Source organism: Aplidium turbinatum, chromosome 9 (genome assembly GCF_918807975.1).
Source record: "Aplidium turbinatum chromosome 9, kaAplTurb1.1, whole genome shotgun sequence".
In the NCBI taxonomy this organism is placed as follows: Eukaryota; Metazoa; Chordata; class Ascidiacea; order Aplousobranchia; family Polyclinidae; genus Aplidium; species Aplidium turbinatum.
In genome coordinates, this window is record NC_137480.1 from 25,000,774 (window position 1) to 25,023,717 (window position 22,944).

Genomic DNA, 22,944 nt, shown 5'->3' on the forward strand with positions numbered 1-22,944 from the left:
TTATTTGTGCGTATGCAAAATCTTACATTTTTGTCATTTCTGTGTTTTCTGACGTTGAATCAATGTAGCAAGAAGTTTACACCGGCAAAGACGACTGGTACCTTTGTGTGCATGACTTTATCATTCGAATCATTTCTCTTCTCTTTTATACTATAGGCTAGCCTAAATGATGTCTGCTGATAGCGAAATTCAGAATGTTACTGTAACATTCGTTAACTAGGCCTAGCCTACATAAGCGTACCGGTTCTGTTGAGAATTATTTTAATTAGTTGCAGGATCGCCCGACAAAAATTTCGGTGTGTGTGTGTAATGTGTATAGCCATTTCATTATTGTTTTTTAATTATTGATTATCCGAGCACATTTTTGATAAAAGGTTTCATAATTCAGTTCTTCTGAAGTAGCCTAATGTCGTTTGGTAGATTTTTTTTATTCTGATTGATCATAAATTTTTTTGGTTTGATCGTGTTTATAACAAAATTTTATGCCCAATTGTTTTGCATTAGTAGCCAAGATCTTTTCTTTTACAGAAAGACCGTGATCAATGATAGAAGATAACGATAGGAGGGTCGCCAGCATTTTCATGCATCTACCAAGACTACCATAAACTGGGTGGTATCCTTTGTACATTAAAAATAAGCAACTTCTCGTCTATGGGTGTGAGTTCACGGGCGCAACAAGGAAGTCGTTTTCAACACAACATCAATAAAGGAAAATAAGATAAGGCTAAAATTTGGGAAGATTGGACAGGCCTATCAGCTCGGAAAAACCTGGAACATCACACAACTCAGGTGAAAGAGAAATTGAAAAAAGAAAACTAATCGGGAAAAAATGATGGTTTGCGAAAATGAGAGAACTTGTATACCTGGGACTGGTATATAAGTCCCTTCCCCCACCCTCCTTGGTAACTCATGACAAAGACAGGACTCAATGGACATGGCTCTTTCGCCTTAGTTGTGTGATATTCTAGGCGTTACCTATCAGCTCATTCGCGAATGTAACCTAATACGCTTTCAAGTCACCGCTGCCTTTGCTGAAGATAATCGATTAGAAACCGAATACCGTCTTCAGTTACACCTGACAACGGAAAGTAACAAAATGTTGCAGTGGAAAAATAGCTATTCAAAATGAAAACGTTGAGATGAAAAGAGACATAAGCATAAGGAGTCTAAACATTACTACATAATTTAGGTAGCTACGGAAAAAGCAAAATATTTAATAAATTTGCTAGAGCTGGCGTGTTTTGTCATTTTAATGTTTTGATTTATGATTTACCGTATTTGAAAAGTTAGCATGCGGTAGGCCTATTGTTTTTTTTGAGAATGTTTAGGATATATTTATTTTATGAGTTCAAGCTTGAGTTTAGATATCCGATTTTGACTTAGGTTTAAAACTGTAACACTGCTTGGGAATACTAGACTCGCACCAATGACTTTATTTTCTCCATGGACTATGTATAGGCTAGGCTAGTTTCATCACCAGTCCACGAAAACCTGTTAAGTGTTCGTGATTTGAAGTTTTTCTGTAATAAAAAACATGATTGAAATAGAAGATGATGATCTGTTGCATCAAGATTTTCAAGAATACAATCGTCCTGAAAGTGGCCTAAGCAGGTAGGCTGTAAATATTTATCTTTTCTTTGGGATAGTTTTGTAACATGTACCATGTTTTAAGCAACAAATTTATATTTTAACATTTAACCGAAACTTATCAGAATTGCAAAATGCATTTCAACGCTGCAAATTCAAAACCTAAGCTCTGTTTCCACGAAACTTAGGTCACGCTTCCTGTTTAACCAATATCACACAGAATTTAGCTCAACACATCTGTAATTCTAAAGCGACACAACTATGTAACTGTTTTTGCTTTCATAACTCTCACGATTGTATTGATAAAAAGGCGTTACCGGTATAGCCTATTATGATCAGGCCCGGATTAAGGTCAAATGGGGCCCCTGTGCTAATGAATTTTATGGGGGCCCTTGCCAGCTTGCGTGGAGCGTAATGGAAGTAAGCTGGTTTCGCTTGCAGAGGAAACCGAGCCTTGCTTAGGTAAGTTAGATAACTTTGAAATAGCACGTGATCGATGATTAAATAAGCATGTGCAAATTAAGTCAACAATGTTTACGTTATAATGGATGCAAAATCACACACATTAAATCAACGAAACCGTGCAAGGAAAAACATTGTAGAAAAAGAGACCACTGTTAGTACCGTACTGCACACTACCTTGCAAATTGCAATGAAAGGTTATTCTGAATTTCTATTCTAAACTGCTCTTTGATTCACTACTGACTACCAACAGGATTTAGAAAACTAACACGAAATTCAGTCGAACGACTTTTTTCTGGCTTTCTTTGCTGCAAAGTCTGTAAGGATAGCATCAAAAGTGAGAAGTCGCAGTTTATCACACTCTACGCTGAGAAGGCTCAGATTAGCCTACCGCTCTTGTGTCATTGTAGACCAAAGTACGTTTTTAAAACTTGTTTTATTTCCATAAGCCATTTTAAGATACAGGTAGAAATTCAAAAGTTCGTCAACAAGACAGAGATCAACATCAGTAGGAAATTCTTTCGCTAAAAGTGGGGCCCTCTGTCTGCGGGGCCCATGTGCTTTAGCACACCCTAGCACAATGGTTAATCCAGGCCTGATTATGATATAGGCTAGGCGGGGAATTGAAAAATGCAAACACTCAGAGAAACAGAACAGACTGCACAACTCTCAGAAATAGACTAGCAAAGCGAACGGACTGAAAGCCAAAACAGAGAATGTTAAATTCACGACTGGAGAATGTCGCTCTTCTGACACCGGTCGCAATAAATTATATTGGTTATAGAGATATTTTTCAATTCCAGTAGGCTATAGCAAATTTGTAACGTTGATTGATAATAAAAAATGTTTACGGCCATTTAATTTGTTTGCTTTTTTGTAGGTAGCCAATAAATCATACCCCTAGACTAGACAAAAGCCTAAATTATCCTTTTAATATATTCTTTTTTAAATTTTACTTTTATAAACAAAAAAAATATAACAATTAAACAAATCCCTACAAACAAGCCAGAATTTATGTGAGCTACGGTACATTGCAAAATTTGTGATTTTTAATTTTTCCATAGCCTACAGACAAATCAGGCTTCGAAAATTGTCGTCTTAGCATGTGTCTTTTACAAAATTATGAAATCTATAAACAGAAATAGCCTTTCTTCAAAACAGTTGAAATTCGCAATATAATAAATATACAGCTGCTTGATGGGAGAGTTGTCCAGTATTGACAGACCAACTGTCCTTAGTGTAGCTCTGTATGAAGGTGCAGCAGTGGCCGAGTGGTTAGCACGTTGGGCTCGCAGTCGAGAGCCTGCATGTTCGACTCCAGCCACCCGCACTTGATGTTGTTTCTCTGGGCAAGAAACTTTACGATAATTGCCTCTACCCAGTGATCGGTTTCGAGTAATGGGTAGTACCAAATTTAAGTCATAAGTAGACTAGACAACCGAAAACAGACATTGCAGTCGGCTGCAGCGTTGGTCAGGTGTACGTAGGAAGGCGTACACCGATGCATAGCGCTCAAGTCCGCTTTCCCGCAATGCAGGATAAAGATACAAAAACAAACAAACAAATACTTGAAGTTGGACCATTGCTTTTTCTGATTGAAATTTTTTTGAGGAATTTTTACAAAAGTTTATGAACGATTACTTACACAACAATATTTTGTTTTTTGGGACACATTTAACCCCCCTTAAAACAAAATAATTGAAACAAATAAATTGACTGTTTTGTAACATTTAATTCGACTCCTTTTCATTCAATTTGTATAGCCTCATCTAGTGGAAAAAATAATATGTCATGGCAACAATGCCCAAAAGAATACACAGAACTTCAACAACCTCGGTACTTCTGGCATACTAAATCATTTGAAGTTTTATTAAGGTACCGTAGCTAAAGAAAGATTTCAATGTAATTCCCTTTTGCCATTTTTAGAAAATCAGTGAATTTTATTCCAATTTCTTTTGATATATTTATTTTTGCATGCATTTTTTACTTTTTGGTATCAAGTGTTTTTAGTTAAAGTTGAAGCTTTTCTCAACAGCTGAAGGTAAGTTTAATTTTTTTATAAATTTACATGGGAGACACCTTTTTTGTCAGTACGGTAGCTTGTGTATTTTTTATGTTTAAATCGCAAAATACTCGATTTTGATGCAATTCAAGGAAGCAATTTTACTAACTTTTTGGTTGGTTGGTTTGTTTTGCATCTTCTTCCTTGGACCGTTAAAACCTTGATGGGTTATTCGTGGTAGTTTCGCATACTTGTAGAAGCTTTGGATGCAGAATCGGTTACCAAAATTGATACAGTGAAGTTTCCAATGTTTGGTATTGGTGGACAACTATTCCATCCATCCATTATATGCTGCATGGAGAGCAGTCCTGAAATGCGTTGCTAAGCAGAACCTCGAGAGCCAAACCAGCACCGCATGATCTTGAGTCGGGTGCGTAACCACTGAGCTATCAGGGCAGACAAATTGGAGTCCTTATTTTCAACAGTTTGTAAGAGCTTACCTAGGAACAAATAGCTCGCCCCGATAGCTCAGCTGGTTAGAACATGACTTCTAGAACAAAGAAGCTTCAAGATCAAGCGGCGCTGACTCTTGGGTGGACTCTTGGGGTGTGCTTGAGCAACGCATGTTAAGGACTGCTTTTCATTCAGCATCATCTAATAGATGGAATAGTTCTCCGACAACAATACGTCAACAATCGGAAACTTCATTCTTGGTGGCCGGGCCTGCGTCAATGATTCAAAGCCTCCATAAGCATTTGAAACTGCCAGAATTAAGCTCTGCAAGAAGCTTTCTTAGTCCAAAGATAATGATTCAATCAAGTAAAAAATAGGCTGTGGCTATATTTACCCTATATAGTGTAATAATAGCATCTATAGCGTTGCCAGATAAGGAATTCTGCCCTAATTTGAGAAACGTTTAAAGCTGTTGAAAACAAAAACTTGTATTTTGGAAAAAATTTTTAGTTCTGGGCTATTTAAAGTTTAAAGCTGTTGAAAACAAAAACTTGTGTTTTTTTGAGAATTTTTTTAGTCCTGGGCAAAGATCAAAACCCTAACGTTATTTCTAACACTAACCCTTGCCTTAACCTTTCCTAACTCTGGCAACACCTGATTGTAACCATAGCAACAAGTGTGTAAAAATAGCCACTTTGCAAAAACTAAGGGTGCTGAAAGAACAGATTATGAAAAATTGCATTGCTGATTTGCAAGATTCTATATGATATGTGAGAATGTTCATTTATTGATAAATGTGGTTTACTTTGTAAACTTACAATGGATTTGTGCTTTTGACTTTTTACGCATTGCAAGTTAATTGCTAAGTTATGATTTTTGGTTTGTGTAAAAAAAGATAGAAATTAAAATCCAAATAACAATATTCCTGAATTTTAAACAAGGAAAATTATTACGTACTGTTATTAACAATAGTATATGCAGTCCAAATCATATTAATGAATTAGCAGCTGGTAGGCCTATACAAGTCTTTGCTCTGGTCATAAATGCTATAACTTCATAGATTAGAATCGACAAAGAAACATAGAGTGAAGTGTGCAAATACCATTCAACCAAACAAAAACTGTTCAAGAAAATGAAGTATGTTCTGACAGGTGTCAAACCCACAACAATGCTTGATATGACTTTGAATAACAGAAACTGTTTTAATATGGCTTCCCTGCTTTACTTTTTTTTTTTCTCATCCTAAACCCTACCTTTCAGGGTTTAGGTTTAAAAATTAGCACAGATAAAGTTGTGAAGTTGCCTTATTCACACACTTCACCCGGTATTTTTTTGGTCAATCTTAACCTATGATGTCATAGTATTTTAATCCAGGATGGAGACTTTTACACCAGCTCAGTGACTTAATTGTATCTTGTATATGTGGTAAGGCGGTAGAATGGCACAGCGGATCACTTGCTTTCCAATTAAGCAATCACTCAGTGTGTTATAAATTGGGTGGGCATAATTGCTGAAGGAAAGGCGGCCGAGAGAAAGAAACTAGCCACTCTACTCTCGTTGCTGCCAAGGCTTAGTGTATATACTCGAGTATATGATTATACGTCAACCCATAGACGCCAAGTTTTCAAAATAGCTGGGCGGGCGAACACATACTGTAACAGACGCAACTGTGATGATTGAGACAACAAAATAGAGCATTTTTGCAGCAGAGTTAATTGATAACGTCGTTTGAGAGAAAATTACTCCTTTGAAGAACAATGCTACAGCTTTTACACCGATTTAACATCTGGTGATGTTAAAACGATGTAAAAGCAGTGGAAATTGCGATCAGACTTATGTCGCAAATGAAGTTCCTCACAGGTTTGCGCAATTTACTTGATTTATAGGCATAGCACTGGGCTACGCGTGGCAGAGTGGAGATAAACAGCGCGGCTGGACACTTTTGCTCGTTTAACGGCAAATCAACGTTGTTTAACGTTGCATGAATGTAACAATGGCAATAATTGACGAAAACTAATCACTTAATTAGTGGGTCTAGTGGGGCCTGGCCTGTCAAATGGCGACAAAACCCTGCAAATAAGGTAAGTAGACTAGCATCAGAAGGTGGCAGATGGTTACAGAAATTTTGGGACTTAAAATAGCATTAAACTTTTTTTTAATTCCTGAAATGTTCGGCGGGCCCGGCCCACCTGGGACTCGGCGCCGGTGCGTCAACCCTTACTTTTTGCTGGAAATCGGTGACATTTTTATTCTAGCGTGGAAAAGTTGACTAGTTTATTCCTGGCACTGCCATTGCTAGACTTTGTAAATAATCATACCGGTATGACTAAACATCCACAAATATCATTAAATTGTGAGATTCAATTTGAGAAACATTGATTTAAAAAAGAGTTACCTAGCCGGATTTATATTTTAGCTCTTGAATGTATCACAACTATGATTATTCTTATTGACGTGTTGTTCACTTTTGTTCAAATGTTACATCATAATAGTGGGCTAATAATGTTAGCAATGTAGGCAAGTGCTTTTTCACCTTCTGAGATGCATCATAATACATCATTCAAACAAATGGTTAAGAATTATTTTCTTAACTCCTACACTGTGTGAAGTTATTTCACTGTAGCTAGTGTGCCAATTTTATAAAGTGTTTCAACCATTGTGACTGCATGAAGAATACTATGACCTCAACATACAATTTTTATTGCAGCATTACAGGTGGAAGCTCCAGCGTAAGCTACACAGAGGAGAAACAAGAAAGCATGGCTACACAAATGCAGCCTCCTCAAATCTACGCCGAGCGAACACTTGCTCTGATAAAGCCAGATGCTATGGAGGATGCTGCGGAAATAGAAGATATTATTTTAAGAAATGGCTTCACGATCACACAGGTAGTGAGTTAAACAGAGGGTGTCATTAGTGTGATAGCATCATGGATAGCACATTTGTATAATGTATATCGACTCCACTAACACTGTGTTTGAAAATTACATTCAATTTAATTGTGATAACACCATGGCAAGATATGGATAGCATGTAGATTGTATAATATTGACTTGACATTGCAATTTAATTAGTTTTTATAGAAATTTTCCGACATGAAGCGAGACAATTTTTTGCAATGCACTGGACACAAAGCCTTTCTTATGCTCGCTGGTTTTGAAAATTATAGTTTGCGATATAGAGACTTTGTGCAGCCTACTCCAAATGCTTTGTGGTTTCCAACAGTTCTGCTGAACTGTATTTGATTAATTGAATCTTGAAAAGCTTTTATCAAACTGTTTTGGTGTTTTGCTATGAACAATAAACTGATGGGGAATTGAAATCATCTGATTAATATTCCGAATCTCGCAGCATGCTGATGCATTTTTGAATTGTCTGATAAGTTTCTATTTTATTTCTAACAGATGTATATATATTTAATTATTTATTTATATGATTTTTTCTTCATGAGTACATTATATAGTAAATTTCTACTGGAGCACTTCCACCATCCTATCCTAAAATTTATCACGTAAACGTATTTGTTTCAGAAACGAAAAGTTCATTTATCACCAGAACAAGCGAGCGACTTTTACATCGAACACTACGGAAAGATGTTCTTTCCTAGTTTGGTGGCTTACATGAGTAGTGCTCCTATCATTGCCTTCGTCCTTGTCAAAGAAAAGGCCATTTCATCGTGGAGGGAGCTGATTGGGCCAACCAACCCATTCAAGGTACATCTGGTGTGTGTAGAAGCCGATAACATGGATGTATCTACCACTGACATTTTTAAGCTGATTGAACATTGAACTAAAAATTGGTTTCTGCCACTTACAAGTGGCGTGACAAATGCATTGTTCCAAAATATACGTCATTGTGGCTAGATTTGTTGATTCATTCAATTCGTTTGCTTCAAGCTATGTGAAGACATTCGCTCAAGGCAAAACCTTATCAAACTAAAAAGAAGTTTACACTGCAATCAAATGATACTTTCCTGCTAGAATGATTTACACAAATGTTTATTTTGATTTACACAAATGTCGTATTCAAAAGACAGTTTAGTTATAGCACAAATTGGAATCCTATTGTTTATTATTTAGTTAATAATCGTTGTTGCTCAACCTCGTCATGTAAACTTGCAGAACAAGTTTCTTTTCCACCAAGAAATATAAGCACACCCGTAGCCCTAATCTACATGTACAGTACAGGCTACAGTATGGGTGAGAGGCCAATTAGATGGGGCAGGCGCTCCGACCATTAGTTTCTTTTTTAACCAATGTACAATTCCGGTTGCTTATAGGCTCGGGAGACCCACCCTGGCTGCTTGAGGGATTCTTACGGCAAAGACCAGACCAGGAACGCTGTGCATGGCAGTGATGGATTCCAATCTGCAGAACGGGAAATTCGATTCCTCTTCCACGACAGTAAGTCACTCCATAGTTTGTACGCATCATTACCGTTTCGTCCTTGTCTCAATTTTACTTTCATGACTTGTGATACTCAGTGGCGTTAGCAGGGGGTCCAGGAAGTACTTTAGGGGCCCGGAACTTTAAAAAACGACCGCGTATTGTTTGGATATAGTCCGTTTTTCATGAAGTATCTTGATTTGGGGCCCGATGATCTCATTGGTACCGGGCCCAGATTATCCCCCAATCGGCCATTCTGATGCACATTGCACAGCATTGAAAGGTGAAGTAGTTGTGGATTGTAAGAAATATCGTGCACCTTTGAAAAGTGGTCAGAGTGTTGCGTTGACTTGTGAATGATGAAATCTCATTCAGGGCAGATCCAGCAAGTAGCCTCAGAACGGGACGATTTTAATAAAACACACGATGTGTAGGTCAACATTAATCCGACCTCGCAAATAGCCTACACCGTAAATAAAGTCACTTTTCTGTGTAACTTATGGACGGGGCGATCCCCCCCCCCCCCAGATCCGCCACTACTCTCATTCGGATAGTGTAAATTTACAGAAATAAGAAATCCAGAGTTTTTATTTTTTGTAGCCCTTTTCTTAAAGTTGTTCCTACCAAACAATCATTGAACCTAAAATAAAAATTATTTTTTGACAATTTTTATTTGGCGTTGTAGCATTCGGTCTGTTCCAAGAATGTTAATTGCATGTTCTAAAGCTTTGTGTAAGTTATGAATTAAACAAACATGTCGACATAAAGCGTTCACAGCCAAACATAAAACTACTATTAATTATCACCACCTAATGCTGTGTGACGTGTATTCCAGACGTGATCGAACCGATCTCTACAGACCAGGCAGTTAAGGACTACCTCTCAAAAGAAATCAACCCAACTTTATTGAAGGGACTGACGGAGTTGTGCAAGAAAAAACCTGGCGATCCAACGGTAAGTGAAAGGATTGTGCTTATGATTTTATTCGGCCAAAATTATTCTGTCTCAATAGAATTGAGTAGGCCTGCGTCAGATAAAGTTGAACGCTTCTGATTAACTAGTTTCATATTTTGATATGAAAATGTTGAGCAAGTTCGTTACTTAGCGCCACGCTGTTTGGAGAATTTCCATTACTAGTGTAAACTGTGATTGGCGTTTCATTCAGACTTTACAACGTAGCCTACTATTTTAACCAACGCGGAGCTTTCAAATGAATTTTTGTCTGATTGTAGGTCACAGCAAGGACCGATTTGTAGTGTTAGATTAGCTTCTATAAATGTAAAGCTTTCCCGTACCGATTGGGCTCAGAGTGGCACCCACTTCGTGATTCTTCAACATGGCAAAACCGCTTCAAAACAGACCGGCCTTCTATCCAGGGCTGTGGAGTCGAACCAAAACCATGCTTTTCCCAACCTTTGCTGTGTTGACGTGCTGAACCGAACAACTCCGAATCCTCGGTTTGCAACTGGCCGCCCCGGGACACGTCAAAATCTCTCCTATGTCACTCTGCGTTTGTTAGCCTGCTCCTCGCAGAATATTCAGTGGAATAGCTGCGGATATCTACTGTAGATGCCTGACCTTGTTTCGAACCAGGGTCGACTATTTTAGAAGCGATCTCTGTAACCACTTAACCACGGCGTGCATTCTACTCATTTAAAATTTGTGCTTTTCAGACTTGGCTTGCTGACTGGCTGATCGACAATAATCCCAACAAACCTCTCGTCATGGGACCGGTCGTCCAAGAAGCATAGTGACGTCACATTGCACTGACTTTCCAATGTTCCACGTATAATTTTGTACAGTCTGTTTTTACAAATATAAATTTTATTTTAACTTGCATGTGGTCATTTTTTTAACTTCCACAAGAATCGCAATGGTTATGTGTCACGTTTATTAAACTTTGCATATACAATATATGGCACCTACTACTACAGTATCATAGCCGATGCGGCCTTTGATGAACTAGATACTCAGTTATAATTTTTTCCAATAGCACCTAATACTGAAATAAAAGGCAAAGATATGTGTTAGTTAGTACAACAAACAAAAAAATTGAGACAAAGTAACCACCGTGTTTTGTTGCAAGCTTCTTGCGTCACCGCATACAGTTACATAAGTGCGTGGTCGGTTGGCTAGGTCATGATTGTTCATAGATATTTAAACGTTCTCTAAACTCAAGAAATGCATCAAACTGCAAATGATTCTGAAAATAGAAATGCTACAATTGCAGTCTGCGGGGTAAAAATCTCTTGACACTGCACTGCATGAAAAACAGTAGTTAGAATCTTTTAACTTCACACTTATCTATATAAGTTGATTAATTGTGGGAATCGTTATCCTCGGACTGAAAAGGCTTCTGAGACAGCGTAATCCTGGAAGTTTCGCCTACTCCTTGAGGCTTTGAATCACTGCCCCAGGTCCCGTCATCGAGATTGGCAAGATTGAAAGTTCTTCCTTGTTGAAGTCTTGTTGTCTGTGAAAAGTTGAAGACAAATCGAATCGAGCGAACACGTGATGAGACGATAGATCGTCTTCGTCACACGACGACAAAACAATAAAAAAATGAACACAATAAAGCTGCACATGATGCAGAAGAACAGCCGGTAATAATATTGTAGGCTGCAAGATATAGATTTTCATTGCTTGTAAATGTAAAAAAATTTACACAAAATACTTTGCATCTCTCCAAATTGGTTTCTACAAGATTAAAAACAAATTGGGCAAACAAGTGAGATATGATTGATGCACAACAAGTTGGAGTGAAAGTTATGTGAAATATTGCATAGGGTAAACTGCAATAAAAATAAACATAACAATTTATATAAAAAAAGGTAATCTAACTATAATATAATGTAAATCTAGACAAGCTGCACTTGATTGATTGGCAATTGAAGAGATACGTAAAAAAAACTGTTGGTCAGAAATAAATGCACGGAGCGACAGCAGTTTATATAATTGAAAGCACAAAGTCAAGTGATGTCTTCATGAGAAAGCGTTTCCTTTCAAGGACTGCCGATGACGCCTTTGAGTCGGGTAACGAACATGCTGAACATGAGGTGGGAGTGGATGGATGTCTGGAATTTATCAAACATGTCAGTCAAGCGTGTGGAAATAGATGGGAATGCTTCCTACACAAATGGCTGACTAGTGATTAGTCAGTGGACACATCAGAACACTGTTTGCCAATCAAGTACGCAGGGCAAGGGCAATTACAGGCACTGTGTGTCGCGGTATCAGTGGCTGCTCAACCTAGTTCTGATGGTCAAGAAGAACTCCCCCTGCATCATACCACATTAACAAACAGTGTGAAAATTTATTAACTTATAGTACCGGTATTGAGTTCTGCATAAAAGTAAACCTGCGATTATATATTAGTTACGTCACCTGGAGTGTAGTGCCATGTTAAATAAATTGACAAAGCGCCAGCAACCATGCTTAAACAAGCCGTACACCAGGCCAGGTAGTATGATGAGCCAAATGATGGGACTCCTTTGAATCTGGAGTCTTCAGGTTCCCATTTCACAGTGAGGGAGTACAGAGTTGCCGTTGATGCGACCATAATTGCTGCAAAAAACGACATAAGAATACTGTGATACAAGCAACAACACGTGCAGAATAAATATAAGCTGTGAAAAATGTAAAAACTGTTCAGCCTGGTAGTGACGCTCATATTCGACGCACGTAGGGGCGTGGGTTCGACACCTTACATATGCAAGACACAATAATAGGCTACATTTTTTAATTTAAAGATTTCTTTGTGTGGTGGAGGTTTTACAAATCTACCTGATAATTGCTTCTGTAAGAAACTCAAGATGGTGCTCAACACTTTCGCATGTTTTGTTACCACCACTAGCGTTGTTAGGGGGTGCTTTGGGACCCGGGCTCATTTTAGGGGCCCGGAAGTTTTCAAAACACCACGTGCCAAATATTTAACATTGCACTGTGGCAATGGAAAGCTATAACTTAAGTCTTGTAAGTATATTTAGATGCAATGCATGTTACTTTTGGTACTAAACTACCATGTTATGCCATATGCAAGCTCATGTACTTTAAAACAAAATGTCGTAAAAACTGTTCAGCCTGGTAGTGACGCTCATATTCGACGCACGTAGGGGCGTGGGTTCGACACCTTACATATGCAAGACACAATAATAGGCTACATTTTTTAATTTAAAGATTTCTTTGTGTGGTGGAGGTTTTACAAATCTACCTGATAATTGCTTCTGTAAGAAACTCAAGATGGTGCTCAACACTTTCGCATGTTTTGTTACCACCACTAGCGTTGTTAGGGGGTGCTTTGGGACCCGGGCTCATTTTAGGGGCCCGGAAGTTTTCAAAACACCACGTGCCAAATATTTAACATTGCACTGTGGCAATGGAAAGCTATAACTTAAGTCTTGTAAGTATATTTAGATGCAATGCATGTTACTTTTGGTACTAAACTACCATGTTATGCCATATGCAAGCTCATGTACTTTAAAACAAATCAATTTTACGGGGCCTGGATTTTTTCAAACATTACTGTACTTTCCAAATGTGTAAACCCGTCATCAAGCCCGCAACCAGGGGGGGGCATTGGGGGCATTTGCCCCCCCCCGAAATTTTTTGAAAAAATTTTCAGCGTTCTATGCAGTATGAAATGTAGCCTACTATGAATAGACGTACGTCGTACACGTATAGCCATACTGTAGAGTGTAGACCATAGACGTAGCCAGGGGGGGGGGGGGGGGGGCGAAAGGGGCCATGCCCCCCCAAATTTTCAAAGCTTGAATTCCGAAGTTGAGCGCTTTGTTGAAATTATAATAAAATTTGTAGAAATTTATAACGTTTTCCAAGACATCTGGCTATGAACACCACAATTAAGGACTTGTTTTAGAGTTTAGACACACAGAAAGACACCAATAAATTTTGCAAATCGTAAATCGCGCAAAATTACTCGATTTACGTTTCTTTTAACTAATTTGTGGAAGCAATTTCAGAATGGCTTACTCTGTTGGGTTTTTGTGTAGCTGAGTTTTTGGTGTTCTCTAATTTTATCCGCAGATTTTGCCCGTTCGTGTGTAAGAGCTACCTTTAATAAGTTAATAGCTGTTTAGTATAGCTTTGGTAGAGAGGTACTTTTTAAAAACCATAGACAGACAATCGATAACAACTTAATAACATTGAATTGCATAATTCAAAATTAATACAGAAATGAAATAGATACATAATTTCGAACGTTTTCGGCAAAACTTTCTGCCCTCTTCAGGAAAATATCTTAATTCATCTAAACAAAACAATTATTCGTGAAATGTTAATAATAAATGACTGAAATTCAATAAAACTGCACTGACCTGCGTACAAGCAACAACTGACGAACAAACACAAAAGGTGGTAGCAATCTGTCATAATTATGCGGGAGTGTGGTCATGAGACGAGATAGTGAGCGGACAACATAACATAAAATAAACGTAAGCTAATACAAATTCAACAAAAAAGATGCCCCTCCAGCGAATAATTGTTTGTTGAGCCTGGGGTTGTGCTGCTTTATTTGGAGTGCCTCATGAATTTTAGTTTCAAACTCCGATTGACAGTTGCGAATTATTTTGAATGAATCTAATGTAAATTTGATGTTGGAACAAATACTGCAGTCATAAATGTGGTCTTTGATTGCACTGTGCTTATTGATGTCTGTTAAATTTAGGTGTTCCGTTGCTCTTGTTACCAAGTGTCTTGTGGACATACCTATGTATGTCATGTTCGTGTCGCACGAACAAGTGAATTTGTAGACAATGTTGGAACGAAGAGACTGCGGAACGGGAGATTTCAGCGAAAAATATCTACTGATTTTAAAGGTTTTGTACAGAGGAACAATGTCGATATCAAATTTACACTTAAAGAGTTTAGATAGTTTTTTAGCATATACGAGAGATTCCTTTCCTAGGAAAGGTATGGATATAGAGTTTTGGAAATTTATGACGTCAGTATTCGGTGAAGATACTGAATTGAAACGTTGTAGAACCTTATCAAAAAACTGCCCGGGATATCCATTCGCACATAACATAGATTTAATTTTGGCGATTTCATTCATGTAGTGGTATTTGTCTGAGCAGATAGAACGAGCACGATTAAGCAAACCTAACACCAACCCAAATTTCCATTTCATAGGACACACTGCGTTGAAATTTAATAATAATCCAGTGTTACTAGGTTTTCGCCAAACCCATGTGTCAAAAGTACTTTCGTTAATCTTTAGTTCAACATCCAAGAATGGTATAGTTTCTCTAGCTTTTTCCACTGTGAATTTTATGTTTTTATGTTGGGAATTTAGCACATTTAGAAAAGTTGAGCACGAATCTTCATCATCAAAAACAGCAAAAATATCATCTACATACCTAAGATAAAGTTTCGGATGGAAATCTTTAGACTCTTCAAGAACTTTTGTTTCAATATGTGCGAGGAAAAAATTAGCAATGGTAGGGCCTAATGGAGACCCCATTGCTACGCCATCGATTTGTTTGTATAAATTATTTTTGTACAAAAACATGCCTTGTGTGGCTAACGTGAGGAGTTTAATGAAAATTTCTTTCTTGATAGGTGGGTGATTAGGTTGGGAATCCGAAAAAATGTAATCAGCAATGATATTTATGGTTTTCAACTAAAGATTAACGAAAGTACTTTTGACACATGGGTTTGGCGAAAACCTAGTAACACTGGATTATTATTAAATTTCAACGCAGTGTGTCCTATGAAATGGAAATTTGGGTTGGTGTTAGGTTTGCTTAATCGTGCTCGTTCTATCTGCTCAGACAAATACCACTACATGAATGAAATCGCCAAAATTAAATCTATGTTATGTGCGAATGGATATCCCGGGCAGTTTTTTGATAAGGTTCTACAACGTTTCAATTCAGTATCTTCACCGAATACTGACGTCATAAATTTCCAAAACTCTATATCCATACCTTTCCTAGGAAAGGAATCTCTCGTATATGCTAAAAAACTATCTAAACTCTTTAAGTGTAAATTTGATATCGACATTGTTCCTCTGTACAAAACCTTTAAAATCAGTAGATATTTTTCGCTGAAATCTCCCGTTCCGCAGTCTCTTCGTTCCAACATTGTCTACAAATTCACTTGTTCGTGCGACACGAACATGACATACATAGGTATGTCCACAAGACACTTGGTAACAAGAGCAACGGAACACCTAAATTTAACAGACATCAATAAGCACAGTGCAATCAAAGACCACATTTATGACTGCAGTATTTGTTCCAACATCAAATTTACATTAGATTCATTCAAAATAATTCGCAACTGTCAATCGGAGTTTGAAACTAAAATTCATGAGGCACTCCAAATAAAGCAGCACAACCCCAGGCTCAACAAACAATTATTCGCTGGAGGGGCATCTTTTTTGTTGAATTTGTATTAGCTTACGTTTATTTTATGTTATGTTGTCCGCTCACTATCTCGTCTCATGACCACACTCCCGCATAATTATGACAGATTGCTACCACCTTTTGTGTTTGTTCGTCAGTTGTTGCTTGTACGCAGGTCAGTGCAGTTTTATTGAATTTCAGTCATTTATTATTAACATTTCACGAATAATTGTTTTGTTTAGATGAATTAAGATATTTTCCTGAAGAGGGCAGAAAGTTTTGCCGAAAACGTTCGAAATTATGTATCTATTTCATTTCTGTATTAATTTTGAATTATGCAATTCAATGTTATTAAGTTGTTATCGATTGTCTGTCTATAATAGCTGTTTATCTGCTAATAAATTTCATACAAATATTATCCTAAAAGTGTTTCCAGAAAGCGCTATAATCCATTATTTGAGTGTAATTTTGCGAAAAATTTCCGGGGGAGCATGCCCCCGGACCCCCCTAGAATACGCGTGCGTTCGGCACGCTCTCACCCCCACCAGTTTCATTGCTTCCCCTTGCTCAACCCACCAGGATACGCTACTGCACATCAGGTGGCGATGTCTTAAATCAAACACTTTGTCGTTCTCTTCAATTCATCAAATATTTGGCCCCTCCAATTTTTTTTCCTGGCTACGCCACTGGTGTAGACTATCGAAACCGAAAATAGGCTACGCTGGTTGGAAGCCATGCTAACGATTTTGTTTGTGGACATTAACATAAAAATGTCACAATGCATCATTTTAATGTTTGTTCTTTGATAAAAATTAAATGCCCCCCCCGAAAATATTTGCTGGTTGCGGGCCTGCCCGTCATGCCATATGTACGGAATGGCCCGTTTCGGCGAGTCCGATTCGGCGAGTTCCCTATTCGGCGAGAGCCCTTTTCGGCGAGTGCCCTATTCGGCGAGTTTTTGAAATTTTTAAAAGGAAATTATCGGGTATGGTAGCCTAATTGCAATTGCCGTTTTTACATCGTTTTAACGTCGCTAAACGTTGAAATCGTGCAGAAAGGAATAAAAAGAAAATGTTTGAACTATTAAATTAAAATTCGTCATGTCAGTTCAGTTATTTTTATTTTTGACCATCATATCAAAAACAATGCACGTCAACATAGCAAAGGTAGAAGCGACAATTCACGTCAACATAGAAAAGGTGTAGAAAAAGGTAGAAGCGACAAAACGCGAACGTTAAAACGTGCTTGTGACCGAAGTAAGTTATTGAGTTGAAAGAAATTTGGCAAGGTTGCATCACCTTCAGAAAAATTTAAGATATGAAGGAAAAATAAAACAAAGAAAATGTTACAAAAAAAATAATGTTTATGTCTATAAGTTAGTACTTTTGAATAGTTAAAATCATAGGCGCCTAACTATTTTTTTGGCCGTGGGGGGCGAAAGCGTGTTTCATCAGCAGCAACGTAAATTCAGCGAAATGTCACGCAGATGGATGACGTAATTATGTCATCACACTAGGATTGCTTTTATTGCCACACTCGGAGTTATCGCTACGTTCGACTTACCGTTAATTATTATAAACAAAGCTCGACCAAAACACATGCTATGCGTCTGAGTTGGCTAGCGGTTGATGGACTGCGACTCTTTGAGCTAAGCGCAACATAAAGTTTAGCAACGAACTAGATTTATTAGCATGAAACAAGAGACGAAAAGGTTTACTAAAAGGTATACTGTAAATGGAATGAAAATACTAACTTGATCATATGCTTGAAAATATACCTGTTGCAAGCAAAATCATTCATGTTTACATCAATTCAACAGCACGTCACCTTTAATAAATTTAAAAGTTGCTGACATCCGTAAACGGCCCTTGAAAAATAGTTACAGAGAGACGTTTGATTAAGTTTTCGACTTGACATTGCTCCCTTTTCACTACAATATCGCAACTTATGGCTGACCAGCTTTCAAGTTTCAATTCGCTGTAATACGCCCGTTTTCGTGTTGCAGATGAAACAAAAGATGCGCATATTCCCCGCCTTTGATCGGGTTTCTATGGCAACGGTCGTGTGTGCGCCATGCAGTTTGCGCGAGTCCGTTGTTGTGTTGATTATGCCGCTTGTGCGACTGTGGGCAGTGCGGTTTGTACCAGCCCTTGTTACGTTGGTTAGTGGTAACCTCGGGCCGAGACTTTAAGTTCATTTTCACAGCAAGCGATTCACTGCCGCGACAATTCTCTGCAGAGGTTTCGACTTTCGAAAGCGACAGCAAGGCTGTTTGCAAGCGCATTAAGTTAAACGCACGCTGCGTCAACGTAGCAAATTATGTTGTTTTTGGGTGCATTCAACATCTGATGACATTGAATCAACGCAAAATGGTAGATTTTTGCTATGTCACAGGCAGCAAAATCAGTCATTTTTACATTGATTCAACGTCTGCAGACGTTAAATCAACGTAAAAATGACAGATTTTTTTGTCTGGGGTGGGATTGTAGCATCGCTGCTCGTTCTAGTGATTATTTACTGCGAAGCTGTTGCGGTCTGCATTTAAAAATGTTTTCCTGCTGCCGATCGCTAGTTCATCTATTTTTTTATGTATCAATGCCGCATAAAAAGTTGCTCCCACGCGGAAATATGCGTGGGGGCCTGGCCCCCACGGCTTAGGCGCCTATGGTTAAAATGATTAGTTTGGATCAACAAATGTGTGACCTACACTCCTACAGCTTAGATTGAAAGGAAATTATCGGGTAGGCTACCGTAGCCTAGTTATCCAGACTAGCAAACATTTGTTCCAAGAACCCAGTTAGCCTAACAGTTCATTTTTACATTGTAGTAACAGAATGAAAAGGCTAACCAAATGTGTGGCCTATCGTTTTAACGTCGCTAAGCGTTGAAATCGTGTAGAAAAGGGTGCTTTTGCTGACTAGGATACGTTGAAACTGAGAAACATTCACAGAAGCCCTACGATATTTTTAAGATAATGTATTCAGACGTTGAATCAATGTACAAATGAAATGTTATGCTAAATGGGTTCTTGGAACAAATCGTAGGGCTTCTGTGAATGTTTCTCAGTTTCAAAGTATCCTAGTCAGCAAAAGCTCCCTTTTCTACACGATTTCAACGTTTAGCGACGTTAACACGATAGGCCACACATTTGTTTAGCCTTTTCATTCTGTTACTACAATGTAAAAATGAACTGTGTTCTTGGAACAATTTTTTGCTGGTCGGGATAACTAGGCTAAGGTACCCGATAATTTCCTTTCAATCCAAGCTGTAGGCCACACATTTGTTGGTCCAAACTAATCATTTTAACTATTCAAAAGTACTAACTTATAGACATAAACATGATCTATTTTTTTTTTGTAACATTTTCTTTGTTTTATTTTTCCTTCATATCTTAAATTTTTCTGAAAGTGTTGCGACCGTGCCAAATGTCTTTCAACTCAATAACTTACTTCGGTCACAAGCACGTTTTAACGTTCGCGTTTTGTCGCTTCTACCTTTTTCTACACCTTTGCTATGTTGACGTGTATTGTTTTTGATATCATGATCAGAAGGAAAAACAACTGAACTGACATGACGAATTCAAGCACGTTTTAACGTTCGCGTTTTGTCGCTTCTACCTTTGCTATGTTGACGTGTATTGTTTTTCATATGTTGGTCAGAAATAAAAACAACTGAACTGACATGACGAATTTTAATTTAATAGTTCAAACATTTTCTTTTTATTCCTTTCTGCACGATTTCAACGTTTAGCGACGTTAAAACGATGTAAAAACGGCAATTATAATTAGGCTACGGTACCCGATAATTTCCTTTTAAAAATTTCAAAAACTCGCCGAATAGGGCACTCGCCGAAAAGGGCTCTCGCCTAATAGGGAACTCGCCGAATCGGACTAGTCGAATCGGACTCGCCGAATCGGACTCGCCGAATAGTAGCAGACCCCATATGTAAGCCTATACAATTATTCAAATTTAAAAAAATTATATATTGTATTGAATAACTATATACAGTATTCAATCAACTATATTTAGCCAACTATATCGAGAAAAAATAATCCTTTTGTTGAATGTGACCACTACCTTTGCAATGTAAGAAACACTTACCGGTAAAACACTGTAACTAAATTGGTGTCTATATCAATGCTGGGTACAACAGCTAAACACAAAATGTTTTCTTATCTTATCCTAGTAATTTACCTTTATCGGGTGATATTTTTAATGGTCATGATTTGGATATGCATCTAATAATTTGATGCCTGCAGTGGTTGTAGGTTGTACTGGTACTTAGGTTGTACCGGGTGTGAAAAGCAACAAGAGCTGGTGTTTATTTATACCTACGTTTTTAAAATTTGTTTATACCCATGCAATACCCATTTGATAGTTAACGTTGTTTATGAAGCATTTTAAAAAGTTGTGTAAGTGCATTTCAGGTCTCAGTGAAAGTCATGCAAGGTCGTTTAACGAGTTGATTTGCTTTTTAAAGCTGTGGCTGCCCAGATTTTTGCTTGGCCGGCCAGAAATGTTCTCTCAAGAGCTCTCGTCATCATCATTAGCTCTGCTGTGGTACATCGAGCACTTCAGTTTGCAACTGATGCAATCTATTACTAGAACATAGCCAACAAATCCAAACCAACACGACCTTTAGGCATTTACTTACCCAAGCTTAAGCGAAGTGAAATATTTAACACAAGTATCGAAAAAAATTTAAATGAAATTTCAAACCTCCGCCGACAGAGAAGCAGCCAGACACAAGAAAGAGTTGTCTCTTAGACTTGCATTGTGCAATTAGAAACATAGCAAGGCTAGATATGAGAATCAAGACTGATGTGACGAGCAAGATGAAAACCAGCTTTCCTTCAACGGGACGTGAAACTGAAACAAAACATAGGGAGTTGAAACGTAAATATTAGGCTATATTGCCAATCAAAAAAGGAAGTATTTTCTGACGGGTGTCAAACCCATAACCAACCTTGACTTTAAACAACTCGGCAACATGTCTTGTAATGGAATACGAATAGGACTGAACTGATACAAATATATTTTCATGCGAGTCATTTCAGTTCTAGCCAAAAAATCATTTCTATCCGTTACATCAGTTTCAGTTTAGCCTTAATAAATTGACCAGAGGTTCATAAACTGTCGTTTTAAAGTCGTTTCGATTTTCCAAGAGCAATGCACAATACAAATGTAGATACAAACGACCTGTTTTAGCCTGATGTTGCGGGTTCGCTGTGGTAGTAGCGGTTTACACTAGCTTTCAGAACAGAGTATCCCAGTCATTTGTCATGTCACATGACTAGAGAATTGTGTTCCGAAAGTTAGTGTAAACCGCTACTTCTACAATTATTTAACATTTATGAAGTAAACAACGATCGTCGATTATGTTGCTAAAAGTTTTCTCAATCTATTGCAAAACATAACTAAGACCGACAAATAATTTTTGATGGATTAAACTGAGCTTAAAGTAATTCCAACTTACACAAATTAAACTGACATCCTTTCTCGAATGAGCACGTCTGATACAATCCAGACCATTCAAGAAGCAATGAAAGATCTGTTTTCGTGTGGAATAAGACCCATGATGTGAGCGAAGTTGCAATAAAGCCAAGCAAAATTGCCATGCATAGAAGGAAAATTGAAAAGGCTGACAGACACTTCATTTCAATGTAATGCACTCAGTGAATCTTAGAATAGTCAGTTCACATTTACATCCTTTTTGAGGAAACATACTAATTCAACATGATTCAGTGAAAATGCATGGTCTAAAAACAAAATATTATAAAATAACGTACATGATGATATTAAGAGCCTTTGTATAAAAACGTGTTGACCTTGCTGAAAAAAGTACACACCCAAACATGGTTACCAACGTGGCCTGCAACATGTTCTCAACATATTTCACATTAAATAAGCAGACAAAACCAGCGCTGTGGAGTCAGAAAGACTTTGGCATGTCTGGAATCATTAAAAAAAAGCCCAACTTTGACTCGATACAACACGATAAACAATAAAATTTTTAATTAATAATAATTTAAAAAGTTTAGCAACGAAGTTTTGTTTTGGAATAGAATTTTTCTTGGCAATTTTTTGGCAAAATATCATTTCTTGTTTTCCGTAACGAATTCTACAAATTTACCAAAAAATCAAAATGTTTGTTCTTGTTACTTTTTCACTTTATAGCGACAGTTGTAGCAAGTTTAGTTTCCCAAAGTCGGTACTTGCGTATTAATTATTTTTTTATTTATTTATTTTTTATTATTTTTTTATTGCGTATTATTTTTTAATTATTTTTTTTAAATCTGGCAAACCTGAAACCGGAGTTGGCCAGTTGTAAACCGAGGAGTTGGAGTCATACATTTTTCGCCCAACTCCACAGCGCTGAATACAACCAAACAACAACACAACATTAAACATAACACTATATGGAAATATATAAGAATTGCGAACGTTTTTGGCTATTCAGCATATTAGCGCATTGTGAGGCATCTGAAATACTGAGAAAGTTATCTTTTTCTAGATCTCTGCAATGTTTGGCATATATTGTTTTTCGTTGTGATTGCAGAGTTTGGCATATATTGTTTTTCGTACCATATATTGTTTTTCGTACCATGTTTGGCATATATTGTTTTTCGTTGTGATGGTCAGAAATAAAAACAAGCTAAATTGAACAACTGGAAAAAAACACATTAGCCTA

The 22,944-nt window shown here is 37.6% G+C and overlaps 2 protein-coding genes across 4 annotated transcripts; one reads left to right on the forward strand and one right to left on the reverse strand.

Annotated features, from left to right (window-relative positions):
- Nucleotides 1-1,462: 1,462 nt before the first annotated feature.
- On the forward strand, nt 1,463-10,728 carry LOC145777715 (nucleoside diphosphate kinase 5-like). 3 transcript variants are annotated; one of them, XM_082589153.1, is made up of 6 exons: nt 1,463-1,611; nt 7,212-7,392; nt 8,035-8,217; nt 8,784-8,907; nt 9,725-9,843; nt 10,563-10,728. In XM_082589153.1, the coding sequence occupies exons 1-6, from the start codon at nt 1,535-1,537 to the stop codon at nt 10,638-10,640; spliced, it is 762 nt and encodes a 253-aa protein (XP_082445279.1). In that variant the 5' UTR covers nt 1,463-1,534; the 3' UTR covers nt 10,641-10,728. The 3 variants fall into 3 exon arrangements, with proteins under 3 accessions (XP_082445279.1, XP_082445281.1, XP_082445280.1); XM_082589155.1 differs by lacking the exon at nt 1,463-1,611 and adding an exon at nt 3,839-3,924; XM_082589154.1 differs by lacking the exon at nt 1,463-1,611 and adding an exon at nt 3,934-4,090.
- Nucleotides 10,729-10,872: 144 nt separating this feature from the next.
- Nucleotides 10,873-22,008, reverse strand: LOC145777717 (uncharacterized). Its single transcript, XM_082589156.1, has 4 exons — nt 21,730-22,008; nt 20,973-21,122; nt 12,274-12,453; nt 10,873-11,963 (listed from the first exon to the last, which is right to left on the reverse strand). The coding sequence occupies exons 1-4, from the start codon at nt 21,908-21,910 to the stop codon at nt 11,872-11,874; spliced, it is 603 nt and encodes a 200-aa protein (XP_082445282.1). The 5' UTR covers nt 21,911-22,008; the 3' UTR covers nt 10,873-11,871.
- Nucleotides 22,009-22,944: the final 936 nt, after the last annotated feature.